The following is a 16622-nucleotide window of genomic DNA, read 5'->3' on the forward strand; positions in this document are numbered from 1 at the left end:
GTCTGATTTACCAACGATGGTAAACAGAACCACGGGCATACCAAGCGATGGTACACAATACCGTCGCCCTTACAGGTGCTTCGAAACAATAATTCAAAACAGAAGGCACAAAGAAACATGGAAAATTAAACAGTAACAAAAACTACAAAGAAAAGGTGCTGCACTTTGCAGCGATATCCCGGTCGCCGCTGCCCGTGCGACCCGGATCACCGTCCTACACTGCCGGCTCACTAGCCTGCTCTGATATACTCATCAGGGGTCTGCCCAAGGGTTCCCCGCCGTCAATATCTCGCTCTGAACCTCCGTTTCTTTCTCTCCCACTGGTTCTCGGTCGTTGACCAGCGCTTCTGCACTCTCAGCGCGTTTTAACAGGGCAGACCTGAGGAAACAACAGAGCGTTAATTTATAGGGCTAACAATCTCCCAAGACGCGCTTCTCAGCCATTCAGAGAGGGGGAAAGTCCACACACCTACTTCCCCACCTCCCCGTGTCACTGCCATGACTCACAGGCGGTTGTTGGACGACTGCCGCCCTCTTCCTGCAGCCCGTGAACACGCCAGCAGAGTCAGCACAGATCTCTCCCTGTTACAATGGGTTAAGTCTCCATTTTGTTCAATGCAGTAATTAGTCGATAGAGAAGGAGTGATGAATGTTGGGATTGGTCCTTGTTTGAAGATTGTGGCCCAAATTTTGATCACAGCCCAAGGCAATATTTTATTTTATTGTCGATTACTCAGAGTGGACTATCTAGAAATATTTTTTTGTATGGATAAAAAAACCAAAAAAAAAACCAAAACAAACAAAAAATGAAATAAAACAATCGTGTTTGTATATTTCTCCCAGATAAACAGGAAAATCCTGAATCTTTATGTTTATTTCTTATGTCTTGTAACACGGTTAATGTTTTATTTTAGCGCATACAGACAGTGAAGGACTAAACTGGTATTATTTTACAACACACTTTACAAATGAAACATTTATGGCTGGCAGGAGTTGGTATACATGCATGTTATTTGAAGCAAAAGCATCGGTCCGGCTATGCATGCTTCGGTAGTCCATGGATTCATCCTGCAGTCCATTCCATTTCTTGCATATGGATGAACAACATTTATGAACCAATAGGAAATTGCTTGATTTTTTTGGCCACAGCAGTTTTAGCAAAAACATACATTTTGATGCTTTTGTAAAATGCACACACTTGGCAACATTGTCAGTTCGTAATGCTTTTTTTCCTGCAAGTTCTACCAGTTGTGCTAGCTGTGTCATTTTTTTTTTTTTAAGAAATTTTTGCTACCAGTTTTCTACCTCTTGTTACCATCAGATTAAGAGGCGTCTGGTAAATATTCAAAAAACTAGAAGGGTTAGTAATATAAATCCAACCTGCATCATAAAGCACCCTTTGAAAATAATACCTGCGATTTTAGAATAAGCGAAGTGATCCCCTGATTTGTATGTAATTTATGCTGAAAGAAGTCAGGCATGCATGCTCATTAACTCAGCCAGTAAGTAAAGTTTCTCTTTTATAACAAAAATGGAACTTGTAAATTTAGTGCTCATGAAAGTTGACAACTGTTTATTTAGTTAACCTAGCTGAGCCTCCCCTTGAAGCTCAGCAAGCGCACTTCAGTCCTGTCCTGAATAGCCCGTGACTTACCAGTATGGTCCTCTCTCATCTAAGGAAAGCTTGCTCTTGTGATGTGGACTAATGTTCACTGGGAGTGTTGAGATAACTAAACTCATTTGACGTGACGATGGTAAAAATAAAATACATTTTCTCTTATCATGTTTAAAGGCTGTTACAGGCCTGTTATTTTAAACTAAAGATATTTAGCAACGAACCAAGCAAAACCATTTCCACTTAATCTGTAGTGGAAGTAACAGGTAGTATGCTGGTTGCAAAACCAGCATACGTAGCAATTGTTCTATCTTTAGTTATTGAATTACCTCCTAACTCCACACTCACTGTAATATAATAAATATAAACAACATTGAAAATAATAATACAAATATTAATATAAACAAGGGGGCGGAACACTCCGCCACACATGCCCTCGTTTGTGCGCAGCACACCTGGCCCCAACGGCCACCTCCCCCCTTAGTCCCAACATTCCGGTCACAGTCCCGGCCCAGGAACAGGGGCAGCAATTGGTCCATGGGTGGCGGCCATGGTGGGAGGTCCTCCTCCCAAACCAACACTAATAACGGCCAGACTGACCGTGCACCAGCTTGGCTGGAGATACAGTACTGAGTGATTCAATGCCTTTAAAACCTGTTTTACTGTGTAAAATAAACAGCACATGTGAAAATAAATTGGACCTGATGCACCTGACAAGCGCAGAATAAATGGGTTAGGTTAGGGCAAAGGGTTAAACTTCCACCAACAACAACATCTCTCAGAATACAATGTTTTCAGTTCCTAGGAAACTGCACAATAAAAACCCACCCAACAAAACATTATCCAATCACTGGTTAGCCCTGTTGTCTTTGTAGCCAATCACAGTAAGAATAAGAAATTGCGGGCAAGTTAGGTTTTAGCGTAAACACCCCCCCACACAAATCCAACCCAACTGCAACCATCACAGACCAAGTTTTATAAGGAATAAATAATGTCAGCAAGGTAAACCAAGTAAGTTGTTTGGCTTTTAACAAGCCTTTCTCTTTACTGCTTTAAACCATGACTCAAATGATAGTGACTCAGACTCGGACCCTGATGACTCAGACACAGACTCAGACTCGAAGTTTGAGGACTTGACTACTTATTTCACAGAAAGGTGTTTTTAACTGAATGCATTTTGTAAGATTTACAATCTTTTGTTTGAATGAAGAGGGATGGTACTTTGTAATGAAGTAATTCAAAATAGCAAATTGTTGAAATAAAAAAAGAGAAATGTGCTAATAACAACTCTTCTGTGATTGGATAATTTGACTAACGTATAATGTCTGGCACATTTGCAATATTCATTTAAACGCTTGCAAGTTGAAAAAAGTCTCTCAAATGAAAAGTCTCTGTCTATCTGAATGTCTCGTTAAACTCTCTGAAAATGAAAATGCTCTCTGAAGGAAAAGCTACACACAAATTTCAGAGCAATCTAACTGAATTGCTGCCAAAATGACAACAACTCTCAACATTCTAACTTCAAGGAATTAAAACTAAAACAGCTGCTGAATACAAGAAGATGCTTTCTTGAAGAAAAGATCTTAATTCAAACAATGAATAAACAAAATACTTTGTTGTTACAAAATCAAAAAGTATGCTGAATTACACAAATAAGTAAACAGGAAATGCTGAAGTTACTTAAAACCAAAGTGCTTTTTAAATCTGCATGAGTTGGTGCTGCATTACTGTAAACAAACAGCATTGAAGCACACAGGAAGAGGAAACTATTTGGGGTGTGGCTTTGTTGCATCGTGGGACACAAAGTCCTGAAAAATGCATTACTAAATTTTGAATATGTTTAGAATCTTAATTACAAATGAATATATGGTTAATTTTTCTTAAACATACTTTGTTTAATCTTTTTTATGCATTGCAAATAAATTATTACAGTGTAATACAATCTACTTTTTTATTTTTGTAACTTTTACAGTAAAAAAAGGTATTACTTTCAACAGGATTTGTCTGTTCTGATTTTGACTGTTGAATAGCACTAATACATGATAACATTGAATTGAATCAAATTTCAATAGTGGTAAAAACCTAGATAATTTATAATAAAATATTGTTTCTGCATAACTAAAGATAACTGAGATAGTATCCAAAAAACATGTTTACTTGTCCAAAGATGGCTTAAAGGTTTATGTTACAATTACATTATTAGAAAATTTACACCACAGCTTTGTGTAGGCATTTGTTCCATGAAATTGTGTTAAATGACATTCTGTAAATGTTGGTCACAGTTCTAAAAATGTTTACTCTGTCCGTGTGGATTAAGGCTTTAAATATCAAATTGTTCTCCATGGTGGATCAGGACCCCGCCTTGTACTGTGCATTAACTCATCTTTGCTGCTCTGCAGCCAGGGCGGTTCCATCTGAGGCTTACTGCACTGCTACCCCAAGTGTGGCTGCGTTTCCAGGCTTTAGATAATGTGTTTACAACCACAGGAAAATTACCTGTTAGGAAATGTGCAGACTGTACTTGTATGCGAAACATCTGTTTGTTTTGTTTGTGTATCGTTTCCCAAATTAATTAATTTTCATTTGTGACCTTTTGAGTTTATCTCATTTCCTTGTGTAATGTTACAAATCTATAGTGTTAATATTAAATCTAACTATTCTAAAAATGAATCACTGAAAGCTGTTTTAAAAATTTCAAAAAGGGGAAATGTTCACGGTCTCTGACAATAAACAAGAGTGAGCCACTGGCATTCAAAAATGCCCAGCAGCAGCGTGGTTATTTACTCAAAAAGAAGTGAGAATGGAAACTACTTGTAACATGATACTTGGAGTGCAACAGCTTCACATTTGTGGCTTGCATATTCCAAGATACTTACTCAGCAGATCTGTATAAAGTTCAGCAAATAAAAATGGGTCATTCCATGCCCTCAACCAGAAAAGGGACATTTTGTTGCCTGACCATCTCAGATTTTGCTATAAAAGTTCACTTGGGGTTCTGAAATGCTAATTATTATTATTATTATTATTATTATTATTATTATTATTATTATTATTATTATTATTATTATTATTATTATTATTTTTATTTTCCTTTCAAGCTATGACCTGGCAAATGTCAACCTAAAATGAAAAGTGACCTGACCAGAAAAATCACCCTGGCTCAATTTACACGCTACCATCATATGTAGCACCTTGTTCGACTCGTAATGAGTAGTGCTTTTGAGGAAAAAATACCAGGTGCACCTACCTCACTAAGTGTTTCACAAAATTTGGAAGACTGGTCCCTAAGGTTCTTACAGCAATACTAGCATTTTAGGACCCACATCCCCTACAGGGTAAAGGGTTGGGCTGAAGTTTGAATAAAACCCGTCATTTATCCCTCATCTGGCAACTTGCCAAAAGTGAGTTAGGTGCTCCTGGTAATCTCAAATATCAGTGGACAGAATCTCATATTTAAACTTTGTTTTATTCTTAAAGAATCAGTGAACGAAAGAATAAAGCTTGAGAGATATAGTATTGAATTTGCTGTCTATTGATTCCTGGTCATAGGTTTTTCAAATTTATGAAAATGTCACCTTTTGGAAAAGTTACTTATAAACTGTCACATTTTTGTTTGCATGTGAATTCTCAGTATGTGTATATTAAAACTGTTCCTTTTATTCTGGCTTTTGAATTGAGATGATGATTTGTCTGCAAGATGTGCAAGTATAAGAATGAAAGCAGATGCTAATATCTATTGCAGATGCTGAAGTTCTCTGCAGCTAGAACACAGACTGAATGAACTCTGCACTGAAGGAGATTTAAAGTGCTGTGGAATTTGCATAATTATTCTTCGAGCAATCACACTGGCATGTTCCTGTAATGAGACAGTGTTATTGTTGCACATTACAGAACCACAGAGATCTGATAACATTTTGTGCCAGTCACTTTGTGTTCAGCTGGGGGCATCTCTGCTTATAGATTTGTAATACAGGAAGACAACATGATCAATGTGATCTTGCTGCTATGTCAACAAGCTTACAGGACCAGAGAAGTCAGTTGGGCAGATTGGTACTTTTTCAGTAAGAATTTCGGTGGCAATAAGTAAAGACAGCTTGGGTAAATGCATTCATGTGATTACTATTGTTGGTGAGCTTTGTGATGTAAATCTGTTTAACCAGCTTTATAATCCATCTAGGCTTGACATTTTAGTAGCTGTTCCACCAACCCATATACCTGCCTGCCTCGGGATGAGATGTAATCAGTTTTCCTTGTGTAGTTTCCAGCAGAATTAGGCAAGGTATAGCCAGCCAGGATGTTAGAGGGTACAATTACTGCAGTCTGCGGGCCATATTGGATTCTTCTGTGGTTGTGACAAGGTCACATTAAGCTGGTTCAGATAATAAGCCTACATCACATGGCTGTTCCCTTGGTTGCTCAATAAACGAGCTACATGATTGAAAATGCATGTATTGTTTTTGATGGCACACATTTCTTTTTTATTGAAAAAAGGTAATTCCTATTAATCATTGCATTCAAATCAATTTGTTATGTAGTGATTGGTTAACAAGTATAAGCACCATACATTTACACCCTTTAAAATAAAAATAAAAAGTGTTCTAGCAAGTCAGAGCCTCAATTGGCTAAAAGGAATCTTTTAGAATACAGCCCTGAGCTATACAAAAGAAAGCATTACTTGAGATGCCTTGCCTGTAGACTGCATTACACAGATAAATAATTAACATCAGATTTTGTCAAACCATTTCTCCTAGACTGAATAATAAATTCGAGATGAAGTCTGTTTATTTTAGTACTGCTGTTTCTGCTGAAGAGTGTGTATCTTGAATTTAGTAGTCCATCTGTGAGTGAACTTTTTTTTTCCATTAAAATACAGTAATGAATGTAAACAGCCTAAATACAAAGGAGATCCCCCCTTGTTGCATTAAAGGGCCTCTTTCTATTAGCAACACTGAAAACTGTGGCCCATGTGCTTGAGTTTGTTACAGTGTTTTTAACCATCATATAGTATTGATAGCTGATGGACCCAAGGTATTTTATTTTTATTGTATAAATTAACTTTAGTTTTGCATAGTAGTATTTCTGTTCATGCCAGGTTTGAAGAAGTGTAACATGTTGAAAGAGATCAAGTATATTCCTCTAATGAAAATTTAAAAGCGTTTATTTTACATCATGCATAACCTTTTTTTCAATGTATTTCAGATCTCGTCACAAAGGTGGCACAGCAGAAGTTGAGCGAAGTGAAACAAGAGTATCATAAGGTAATTGTTGTGTGTGAAGAGAGCACAGATAATGTACTTAGAGAGTAATACCTCTGTGAAATAAAATCAATACATTAAGTAAGTGCAGAAGCATCTCTTGCCTGTAGTCATATTAATGCACTGACAGATCCCGGCTGGCTGGCTGCTCATGTGACAGAATTTATAACACTTCAATGTTAATAACTGTTCCCATTTGTGTTCTCTTTGAAAATCTCTAGATGACACAATTCCATTCATGTGGTGCTAAGTGTTCGTTTTGTTTCTAGCTGATGCATGTCCTACTGAGTACATAATATACTTAATTGAGATGTGCATGTATGCTCCAATTAGTCAATGTGTTTACAGAGCAAAATAAGAGATTTGAGAAACAATCCAATGATTGCCTTTTACAGATTGGTTATTAAACACCCTGCATGTAACAAGACAATATACACTTATGAGTCATTCAGCTGTTTAAGAAAGACATGCAATTGTTTGGATTGTTCATAATGTGCTCGAAGGATCAACTCATCATTACTCTTTGTTTTCGTTCCATTGGAGTGATCCATTCGTTTTGGTTTTTGTTTCTCGACCATTCATGTCTTTTTTGTTGCTGAGTTCATTCATTCACTCAATCACATGATTTTGTTTTCTGCATGCTGCTGCTTCGTTAAATGTCCCCCGTCTGCTCTGGTCTCAGCCAGAAAACTGTGTACTGGCACTCCAGGTAAAGTTGCACCGTCTCCTTGTCAGCTGCTTCCTGTGTGCTACTATAGCTTCCTTTGTATCCTAACAACATACCTGGAGAGTGTAGAATCTAGCTGAGCCACCCGATTTAGAGAAGATACACTAAATGCATAATGATGTGCTGTATTACTGTATTTCTTTTCATGAATCTCCTTTAATAAATCATATTGCTTCTATTTGTATTGCATGCTGCTGTTCTGTAGTGTTTCCAAGACATTGTCCTGGCATGCTTACTGCTCATAATTTACAGGATACCCTTGATGTGGGATCAGGCACAGCTCCCTTTCTTCCTATTCCAGGGGATGAGTGTATCTGGAGAAAGGCACAAAGTTAGTATAAGGACTGCTCTACTTTGAACCTGATTGGCTGAGACTATCAGTGAGGGTAATATTTGGTCCACTACTTAGTGGTGTGTTCCAGGAATTATGAGCAGCAAGTTTATGGGATATCATTGATAGAATAGTTAAAAAAAAACAAACAAACAAACAAAAAAAAAGTATCTTGTCTGATTGACTGTAAAAGGTAACAGGTAAATGTTACAGGTAAGGTAACATTTCAAGAATATGGTGATATCTAATAACTATTGGAAATACATACTGACTTACCAAGAGATACTTTTTGTTTTGTTTTTGCTTTAGAATGAAATATTCTCTTGTGTCAGTTTGCCTGCAGGTTTAATGTTAATGAATGTAACTAAATAAGGCCCACACTTTGCTTTAATAATGAAAGTTCTGGAAATGCCTAAATATTTACATCAGTTGATGTGAGGAATTGGGCAGGGAGGCTTACTGTAGATTTTTTGCTAGTATGCTATTTTTTTGCTAGTTTGACTGCCGCTTGACTCATTTTGGTTATCCATTGAGGACATATTGAAAGATGCTGCTATATTGCATAGCCATACTCAAGCACCATGCGGTGGATAAGAGCTGTAGACAAGCATTGCTAATTCTGTTGGTTTAGATGGATTTTGTCTCCCCCTTAATTGGAACGAAAGGGCTCAAATTGCTATGTCAAGTAGAGTGTATAAGGCAGAGACCAGTAAGCCAATAATTCATCAGCTGAATGAGGACTAATAGTCACTGCTACATTAGTTTGAGCATTTGTATCTGACAGACTGCAATTTCAGCAAGAAAATAAAGGACCACTTTGTCACACATCCTCAAGAAATGTTCCAGAATACCAATGCTGATTGGTGAGAGAAATGTTCCAGAATACCACTGCTAATTGGTGAAATTGTAGTCAGAAGTGTCAGGTGATTCATGTGGGAAGACCTTGACTGCAGATTATTATGTCATCAATCAGATTACTGAATTACTCAAACACATAGTGCAGGCAGTGAGGAAGTTGTATAAACCAGAACATGAAAGGAGTTGTGTAGGATGAATTTGGACAGAAAATGCTGCCTAATAAAGTGGCAGCATTTTCATAGCTTTCATTATTAATGTTATCCTGGGGCTAATTCAAATAACTTTTATAAATATTTAATTATTTCTGTATATCTGTTCAAAAATATATATATTGTTTGCTTGCCAGATAATGTATTGAAAGGAACTCAAGTATTCTCTTTTAATCGCAGGCCATCTACTATGAAATGGGTTTCATTGTATGCGCCTCCCTGGGAGTGCTTTTTGTTCTGTTCATGCCTCTTGTGGGGCTTTGCTTCTGCATGTGTCGTTGCTGTGACAACTGCGGTGGGGAGATGCATCAGAGACAGAAGAAGAATGCTGACTGCCGGAGAGGCTTCTTCGTAACCTTACTCTTTGTGACGTCTCTCATAATCTCGTAAGTTTACACGTATGGCAGTAGATGTTTTATACTACCTTGTATATATGTTTGACATGTGAGCTATTGAAAAAAACAGCATACATAAGAGACCTTGCAGTAAATAGATATCCATTCCCATTTTATGGCTGGTGCAGCAGCTTGGCTGGCCTAGTTTAACAGATGAAGTATTTTTATTACTAATGCTTTGTGTACTAATGCTTCACTTGTTGCCACTTTTGGTGCTGTAATTGAAATATAATCCATTCCATGGTCTAGTTGAAAACACATGTACAGTGTGTGTCACATGTTCATCTCTTCATAAGCATGATAAAAATACACACTGTGGATGAGTGATGCAGTGTGCTTGCATTACTTGCAAAGTTCAGGTGATCACATTCAGTTCCCTTTCAAGTACGAAATGTAACCATTACCGCATAAGTGATTACCTCCTAAAGACCCGGAAACCTGAATCATTTATATCAAAGCCGCTCGACGAGCCTGTGACGCAGTCATGGCCGCCCCCAAAGACACTGAGCTCTCAGACCTCATCGCCATTTTTCCTGTCAAGACTGCCTGACAGGTGAGCCTAGTATTGGAGAAGTACTTGTTGTGTAATTATTGTGTTTTACATAATTTATGCAATGTTATGACTACGCTGAAATAGTTTTTTTTTTAATTGTGTGTATACTGTGCACTAAAGCCTGTTGTTTGTTACATCCTGCAGTGGCCTTGTGTCCCGCTTGAAGCTACTTCAAGTGGCTTGAGTTGCTCCTTCTCACTGATCAAGCAACGTAAGTCGCTTTGTGCTCTCCCCAGGCTGCATAGCTCCGGCTGGAGTTAAATAAAATTTTCGTCTTCAATTTAGAAACGTTTGTTTTGTGAACTGTAATTCTGTTTTTTTGTTTTTTTTATACATAAATACTTGCACAGCTGCTGGGCTCGGCAGTGCTGCGCTGGACCAAGATACGCGTACAGACAACCCAACAGTGGTGGCTTACATCAACCACCAGGACAGCCTCAGGTCACCCAGTCTCCATTGTGTGGCCTGCAAACTTTTGCTCTGGGCACACTGAGAACCTCCTCTCGTTGTGGGCAGTACATCTGCCTGGGGTAACAAACTGGGTGGCCAACCTCCTCTCAAGGAGAGTCCCCAGCAGCTCAGACTGGAGGCTTCACCCCGAGGTGGTGAGCCTCATTTGAGAGAGGTTTGAGAGAGCAGAGATAGATCTCTTTGCCTCCCAGGAATCGACCCACTGTCCCCTCTGGTTCTCTATAATAAGCCGGGACCCACTGGCAGTAGATGCCTTGGCACACCAGTGGCTGAGTTACGACCTTGTGAACGTGTTGTGAAATTATATCCCTAAAGTAGACAAATCTAAATGTAAAACTAAATTGCCAAAATGGTTTAATAGATCAATTAAAAAAAATATTCAGCGAAAAAAGGCACTTTACAGAGCATTAAAAAAGGACCAAAAAGAAAGTACACAGAAAGAGTACACAGAACTGCAAATGCAAGTCAAAAAGGAAGTTAGAAAGGCCAAGAGAGAAATAGAAATGAACATTGCTAAGGGAGCTAAAACCAATTCCAAAATGTTTTTTCCAATATTACAACAGCAAGAGAACATTCAAAGAGGAGATTAAATGTTTAAGAGATACAAATGGCAAAATCGTAGAGGAAGAAAAAAAAATAGCAAATATGTTAAATGATTACTTTTCACAAGTTTTTACAAAGGAAGATACTGACAACATGCCCCACATGTCATCCAGTTCCTATCCAGTTTTAAATAACTTTAGCATAACTGAGGCAGAAGTGTTAAAGGGACTAGGAGCTCTTAAAATAAACAAATCCCCTGGGCCGGATGAGATCCTCCCAATAGTACTCAAAGAAATGAAAGAAGTTATTTACAAACCGCTAACCAAGATCATGCAGCAGTCTCTTGACACAGGGGTGGTACCGACAGACTGGAAAATTGCAAACGTAATACCGATCCACAAAAAGGGAAACAAAACTGAACCAGGTAACTACAGACCAGTAAGCCTGACTTCTATTATATGCAAACTTATGGAAACTATAATAAGAGCCAAAATGGAAAATTACCTATATGGTAACAGGGTACTGGGAGACAGTCAGCATGGTTTTAGGAAAGGGAGATCGTGCCTAACTAACTTGCTTGATTTTTTTGAGGATGCAACATCGATAATGGATAATTGCAAAGCATATGACATGGTTTATTTAGATTTCCAGAAAGCTTTTGACAAAGTCCCGCACAAAAGATTAATTCTCAAACTGAACGCAGTTGGGATTCAGGGAAACACATGTACATGGATTAGGGAGTGGTTAACTTGTAGAAAACAGAAAGTACTGATTAGAGGAAAAACCTCAGAATGGAGTGTGGTAACCAGCGGTGTACCACAGGGATCAGTATTAGGTCCTCTGCTATTCCTAATCTACATTAATGATTTAGATTCTGGTATAGTAAGCAAACTTGTTAAATTTGCAGACGACACAAAAGTAGGAGGAGTGGCAAACACTGTTGCAGCAGCAAAGGTCATTCAAAATGATCTAGACAAGATTCAGAACTGGGCAGACACATGGCAAATGACATTTAATAGAGAAAAGTGTAAGGTACTGCACGCAGGAAATAAAAATGTACATTATAAATATCATATGGGAGATATTGAAATTGGAGAAGGAATCTATGAAAAAGACCTAGGAGTTTTTGTTGACTCAGAAATGTCTTCATCTAGGCAATGTGGGGAAGCTATAAAAAAGGCTAACAAGATACTCGGATACATTGTGAAAAGTGTTGAATTTAAATCAAGGGAAGTAATGTTAAAACTGTACAATGCACTAGTAAGACCTCATCTTGAATATTGTGTGCAGTTCTGGTCACCTCGCTATAAAAAGATATTGCTGCTCTAGAAAGAGTGCAAAGAAGAGCGACCAGAATTATTCCGGGCTTAAAAGGCATGTCATATGCAGACAGGCTAAAAGAATTGAATCTGTTCAGTCTTGAACAAAGAAGACTACGTGGCGACCTAATTCAAGCATTCAAAATTCTAAAAGGTATTGACAGTGTCGACGCAAGGGACTTTTTCAGCCTGAAAAAAGAAACAAGGACCAGGGGTCACAAATGGAGTTTAGAAAAAGGGGCATTCAGAACAGAAAATGCAGAATGAGGGAAAAAGGGATGGGCAGGGACTGAAAGAAGCCTTGTCGGAACCGCTGACAGGGGAAGACCGGTAAAAAAAAAAAAAAACAGAGAATTGTGAGGGTCTGGAATCAACTCCCCAGTAATGTTGTTGAAGCTGACACCCTGGGATCCTTCAAGAAGCTGCTTGATGAGATTTTGGGATCAATAAGCTACTAACAACCAAACGAGCAAGATGGGCCGAATGGCCTCCTCTCGTTTGTAAACTTTCTTATGTTCTTATGTTCTAACTGATATATGCCTTCCCACCGCTTGCCATGCTCCCGCTGTGTCTGGAGAAAATCAGGTAAGACCGGGTTAAGGTGCTGCTCGTCTGGTTTTTAACCATGATGCAACTCCTGAGTGGCCAGTCATGGAGACTGCCCATGGGGGACCATATGGCATCCTGACCCACTGAGCCTGCAACTCTCGGTCTGGCCCCTGAACAGTTGCATTTGAGCTGTGTGGGTCTTTCCAATAGGGTTATTGACACCTGTAACAGCGGGAAGTGTTACATGCGTCGGTCTTCACTGAATAATAATGAGCAAGACACACAGCATTGGGTGTTGACACGCCGCACATAGTCCTAGTGTCAGACATAATAAATAAAACACAACAAAACAAAGCTAAAAATAAGTTTACCACAGAAGGCAAGTGTTAGTCTCAATAAGAAGACGTCTCGCTCCAGGAACCTACTACACTATGAAACCCTCTCTATACTGGTTGAGGTCAGCATCCCCTAAACAAACCTACTGTTGTTGCTCCTGATGTCCTGGCCTTCAAGCAACTCCAGGTCTTTATGACAGTCCTGGCTGGGCAGAGTTCGCAGGCACTGTCTAGCAGTTGAAGGGTTCCGTAGTAGTTATCCTGAGGAGCGGACGCTCTCCTTGATGGTAACAAAGTGCTGCTCTGGGTAGCCTGGTGGTGCAGTTGCCTCATTCTGTGGTGCAGATGCTTTTTGAACTGCACGCAGCCTCTCCGGGCACTCCCCCCAACCAAACCGGTCTCTCGGGAAATAAGTTAGCCGTGAAATAAGTTAGGGTTTGCCTTTTTGAGCTTTCTGCACATGTGCAAATTTTAGAACTTAAAGGCAAGGTTCTGTGGAGATATATCCAAGATTTTATAGATGCCATTTGTATTTTTTTAAGAAACGAACACAAGTATTGCAGACATTATTTTTTCTGTTTAAAACATTTGTTGTCTTATTTATCGAAGTGTAAATATACGTTTAAGTTTTTGTATAAATACATTTTATTGAAAGTAAAGCGCTTGCTGTGTTTGGATGTGCAGTGAGGTTTTTAACAAAAATAAAGATTTTAAAAACATTATAAAACAGATATATATATATATATATATATATATATATATATATATATATATATATATATATATATATATATATATGGATATGGACTGTATATACACACACCTGTATTATAAATGATAAATTGTGCAGTACTTACAGATCGATGCTTGTGATGCGGTCTGGTTTGTTTTTTGTATATTTTAGAAAAATAAATTGGTTTAGATTCTGTGCCTTTTTTGGGGTGGGTCTCGGCAGTATACATTATAGAGGGGAGGGGTTTCTGACTTGACAGTTGTAATAATCTAATTGCATGTAAAATTAAATCTTAATGCTTAATTGTTTCATATATGTCGTAACCAATATACAGAATATCGTATTTATTTCTCTTTCGGTAATATTTGTACAAAGAAAACCTATAATGTAAATATCCTGCGATTACAAACTTAAAATGACAGCTCTGATGATGGTTTAAACTGGGAATGTTAAATAATAGATATTGTCGTGTTATTTAAAAAGTGTTATTATAACGATAACACAAATATAATTGCACATAAAAATAAATCACACAACCACGTCTTTGTAGTAGCTTAAAGTTAACCGCTATTATTAAATAAAATACAACATGATACAATAAAAAAGTGTTATTAATATTATAACAAATGTGTTTTCTATTTTAACCACATATAACGTAGCTTTAGTAAAGATCCTGACAACATTTTTAAAAGTAAAACAATTTTCTGAATTAAAGTTTACAGACAGTAAATGGAGACTTCTTAACTTTGCCTTTTAAAATGTAAAATTCACGTGTGTGCAGAAATGCTCAAAAAGGCAAACGCTAACTTATTTCATGGCTAACTTATTTCCTGTGACACCGGAACTCCCAATCAGCTCAGCGGCGGGTGAGCCTACCTGCTACATTAAAGGTCTGTCTGGCAGCTGTTTCAGAGAGCAGCAGCTCCATACGCTCTGTCCAGTGCAGGCCCTAGTGTATTATGTTGACAGGACGAAAAGTTGGAGGCAGTCGAACAATTTTTTGTCTGCTATGGGGCCAAGTCCCATGATCAAGCCCTGTCTAAGCAGAGGCTGTCCAAAAGAACAGCAGACAGAGTCAGGACTGCCTGTGAGCTGGCCAACTTGCCCCCTCTAGAAAAGCTCACTGCCCATTCCACTGGGGGAATGGCAACTTTGTGGGCTTTATTCCAGGGTGCATCTGTCAAGGACATTTGCAATGCAGCATTGTGGTCTACTCCACATACCTTTACTAGGTTCTACAAACCTAATGTCATGGATCCTCAAACCCTGGTTTTGGAACTAGTGTTATGGGTGGCTTATTGGTCAACCCTTACAATACAGACATAGAGGTGAGTTTTTCCTTCATTTTTTTTGTCCTAGCTATCTGTTACTGGGGCTCCGAATGGTGATGCACATGGCTGCCTCTCAGTTTAGCCTTGCAGCATTGCAGTTGTTATGTAATCTTACCCTTGCGACGGCTTTGGTACCCTCACCCATGTGGTAATGGTTACATTTTGTACTTGAAAGGGAACGTTTGGGTATGTTCTTGACCCTGGTTCCCTGAAATAGAAGTGTAACTGCTAGGGTTGAAGGAAAAATTATGTTGAGGTCTATGACCACAGTGCTTTTATGTCCTCGGGGGTTAAATGATTCAGGTTTCCTGGTCTTTAGGAGGTAAACATCCATTAGCCAATGGTTACATTTCTATTTCAGGGAACCAGGGTTATGATAATCGCCAGACATTTTTCAGTGAACGGTAAGGTAATGAGTTCGTCGGCAACATATTAATGTTGATTGTTTTTTTTGTGCTTTCAATTGATCCACACAATAGGTTGTTTAATACTTATTTTCAACAGATCATACTTGGTATTAAACTGAAAGAAAATGCGGATATAGTTAATATACTGTACAACCTGCACTTGTTCATTCCACTTAAGCAATATGCACAGGTTAACTTGAAAAAAAAGAAAAATAAAGGTGTTATCTTTTTCTAGTTCATTTGGAGCATGAAAATGGCCATTTACAAAAAAAAAAAAAAAATGTTACTGAGTTCGGTCTGTGTGGGAATGTCTGCTGTTTGTGTCCTAATCCACAGTATTGTCATGAAGACAAATACTGATCAATGAAATTAGTCTTTTTACAGGATAACACATTTTCTACCAAAAGTCCCTGTTATTACAAGATTGGAGGTTCATACATTTTCCATTCTACATTTCCTATGTGAACTGGGTTTTGAAGTTCACAGTGATTTGGTCTCTCAGGGAGGCAGAGGATTGTTTGAGCTTGAAAACCAAATTGGGTTCATGCCCTTAAAACTAAAAGGATGGGGCTGACATGACAGGTTGTGCATTTGCGTTGGAGAAGCCGTCACCAAATATGTTATACCTGCTGTGTGCACAAACCAAGGAGCTCTGTAAGGTCTTTGCATGTGCTGTGAAGCCGGCTTCAAGATGCAATGTTATGTATTTATTTTTTTCCAATAGTCATTTGTAGCAGTAACTTGGGTTAATTGTTTACCTTCCTCGCAGTCCAGCTACTAGAGACTACAGATACCGAGAGAAATCACTTGGTAAATACCTAGCTAGAAGGGCTTTTGCTGACTCCTCCTGTTTGCCCTGTGCAGAGCTGACAACAGCTGGGGCGAGTGGTCCAGTTAGTGATCATTTAGACGGGTTTCTGCTGGAGAACAGTGATTCAAATTGGAAGCTCAAGGACAGTGCCGTCCCTGACTCCCATGTTCATCAAAGTCT

General features: G+C 38.5%; 1 protein-coding gene across 18 annotated transcripts in view; it reads left to right on the top strand.

The window, feature by feature from the left end:
- LOC121324481 (prominin-1-A-like) overlaps nt 1-16622 on the top strand; it is an 85909-nt gene that overhangs the window by 24414 nt on the left and 44873 nt on the right. For 15 of the 18 annotated variants that reach the window (XM_041266431.1, XM_041266422.1, XM_041266460.1 and 12 more), the window contains exons 3-5: nt 6815-6873; nt 7553-7579; nt 9176-9381. In XM_041266431.1, coding sequence (XP_041122365.1) covers nt 6815-6873; nt 7553-7579; nt 9176-9381 — 292 coding nt within the window. The remainder of the gene's footprint in view (nt 1-6814; nt 6874-7552; nt 7580-9175; nt 9382-16622) is intronic. The other 3 variants (XM_041266477.1, XM_041266503.1, XM_041266522.1) reach the window with 1 other exon arrangement.

This window comes from Polyodon spathula, chromosome 1 (assembly GCF_017654505.1).
Source record: "Polyodon spathula isolate WHYD16114869_AA chromosome 1, ASM1765450v1, whole genome shotgun sequence".
NCBI classification, from domain to species: Eukaryota; Metazoa; Chordata; class Actinopteri; order Acipenseriformes; family Polyodontidae; genus Polyodon; species Polyodon spathula.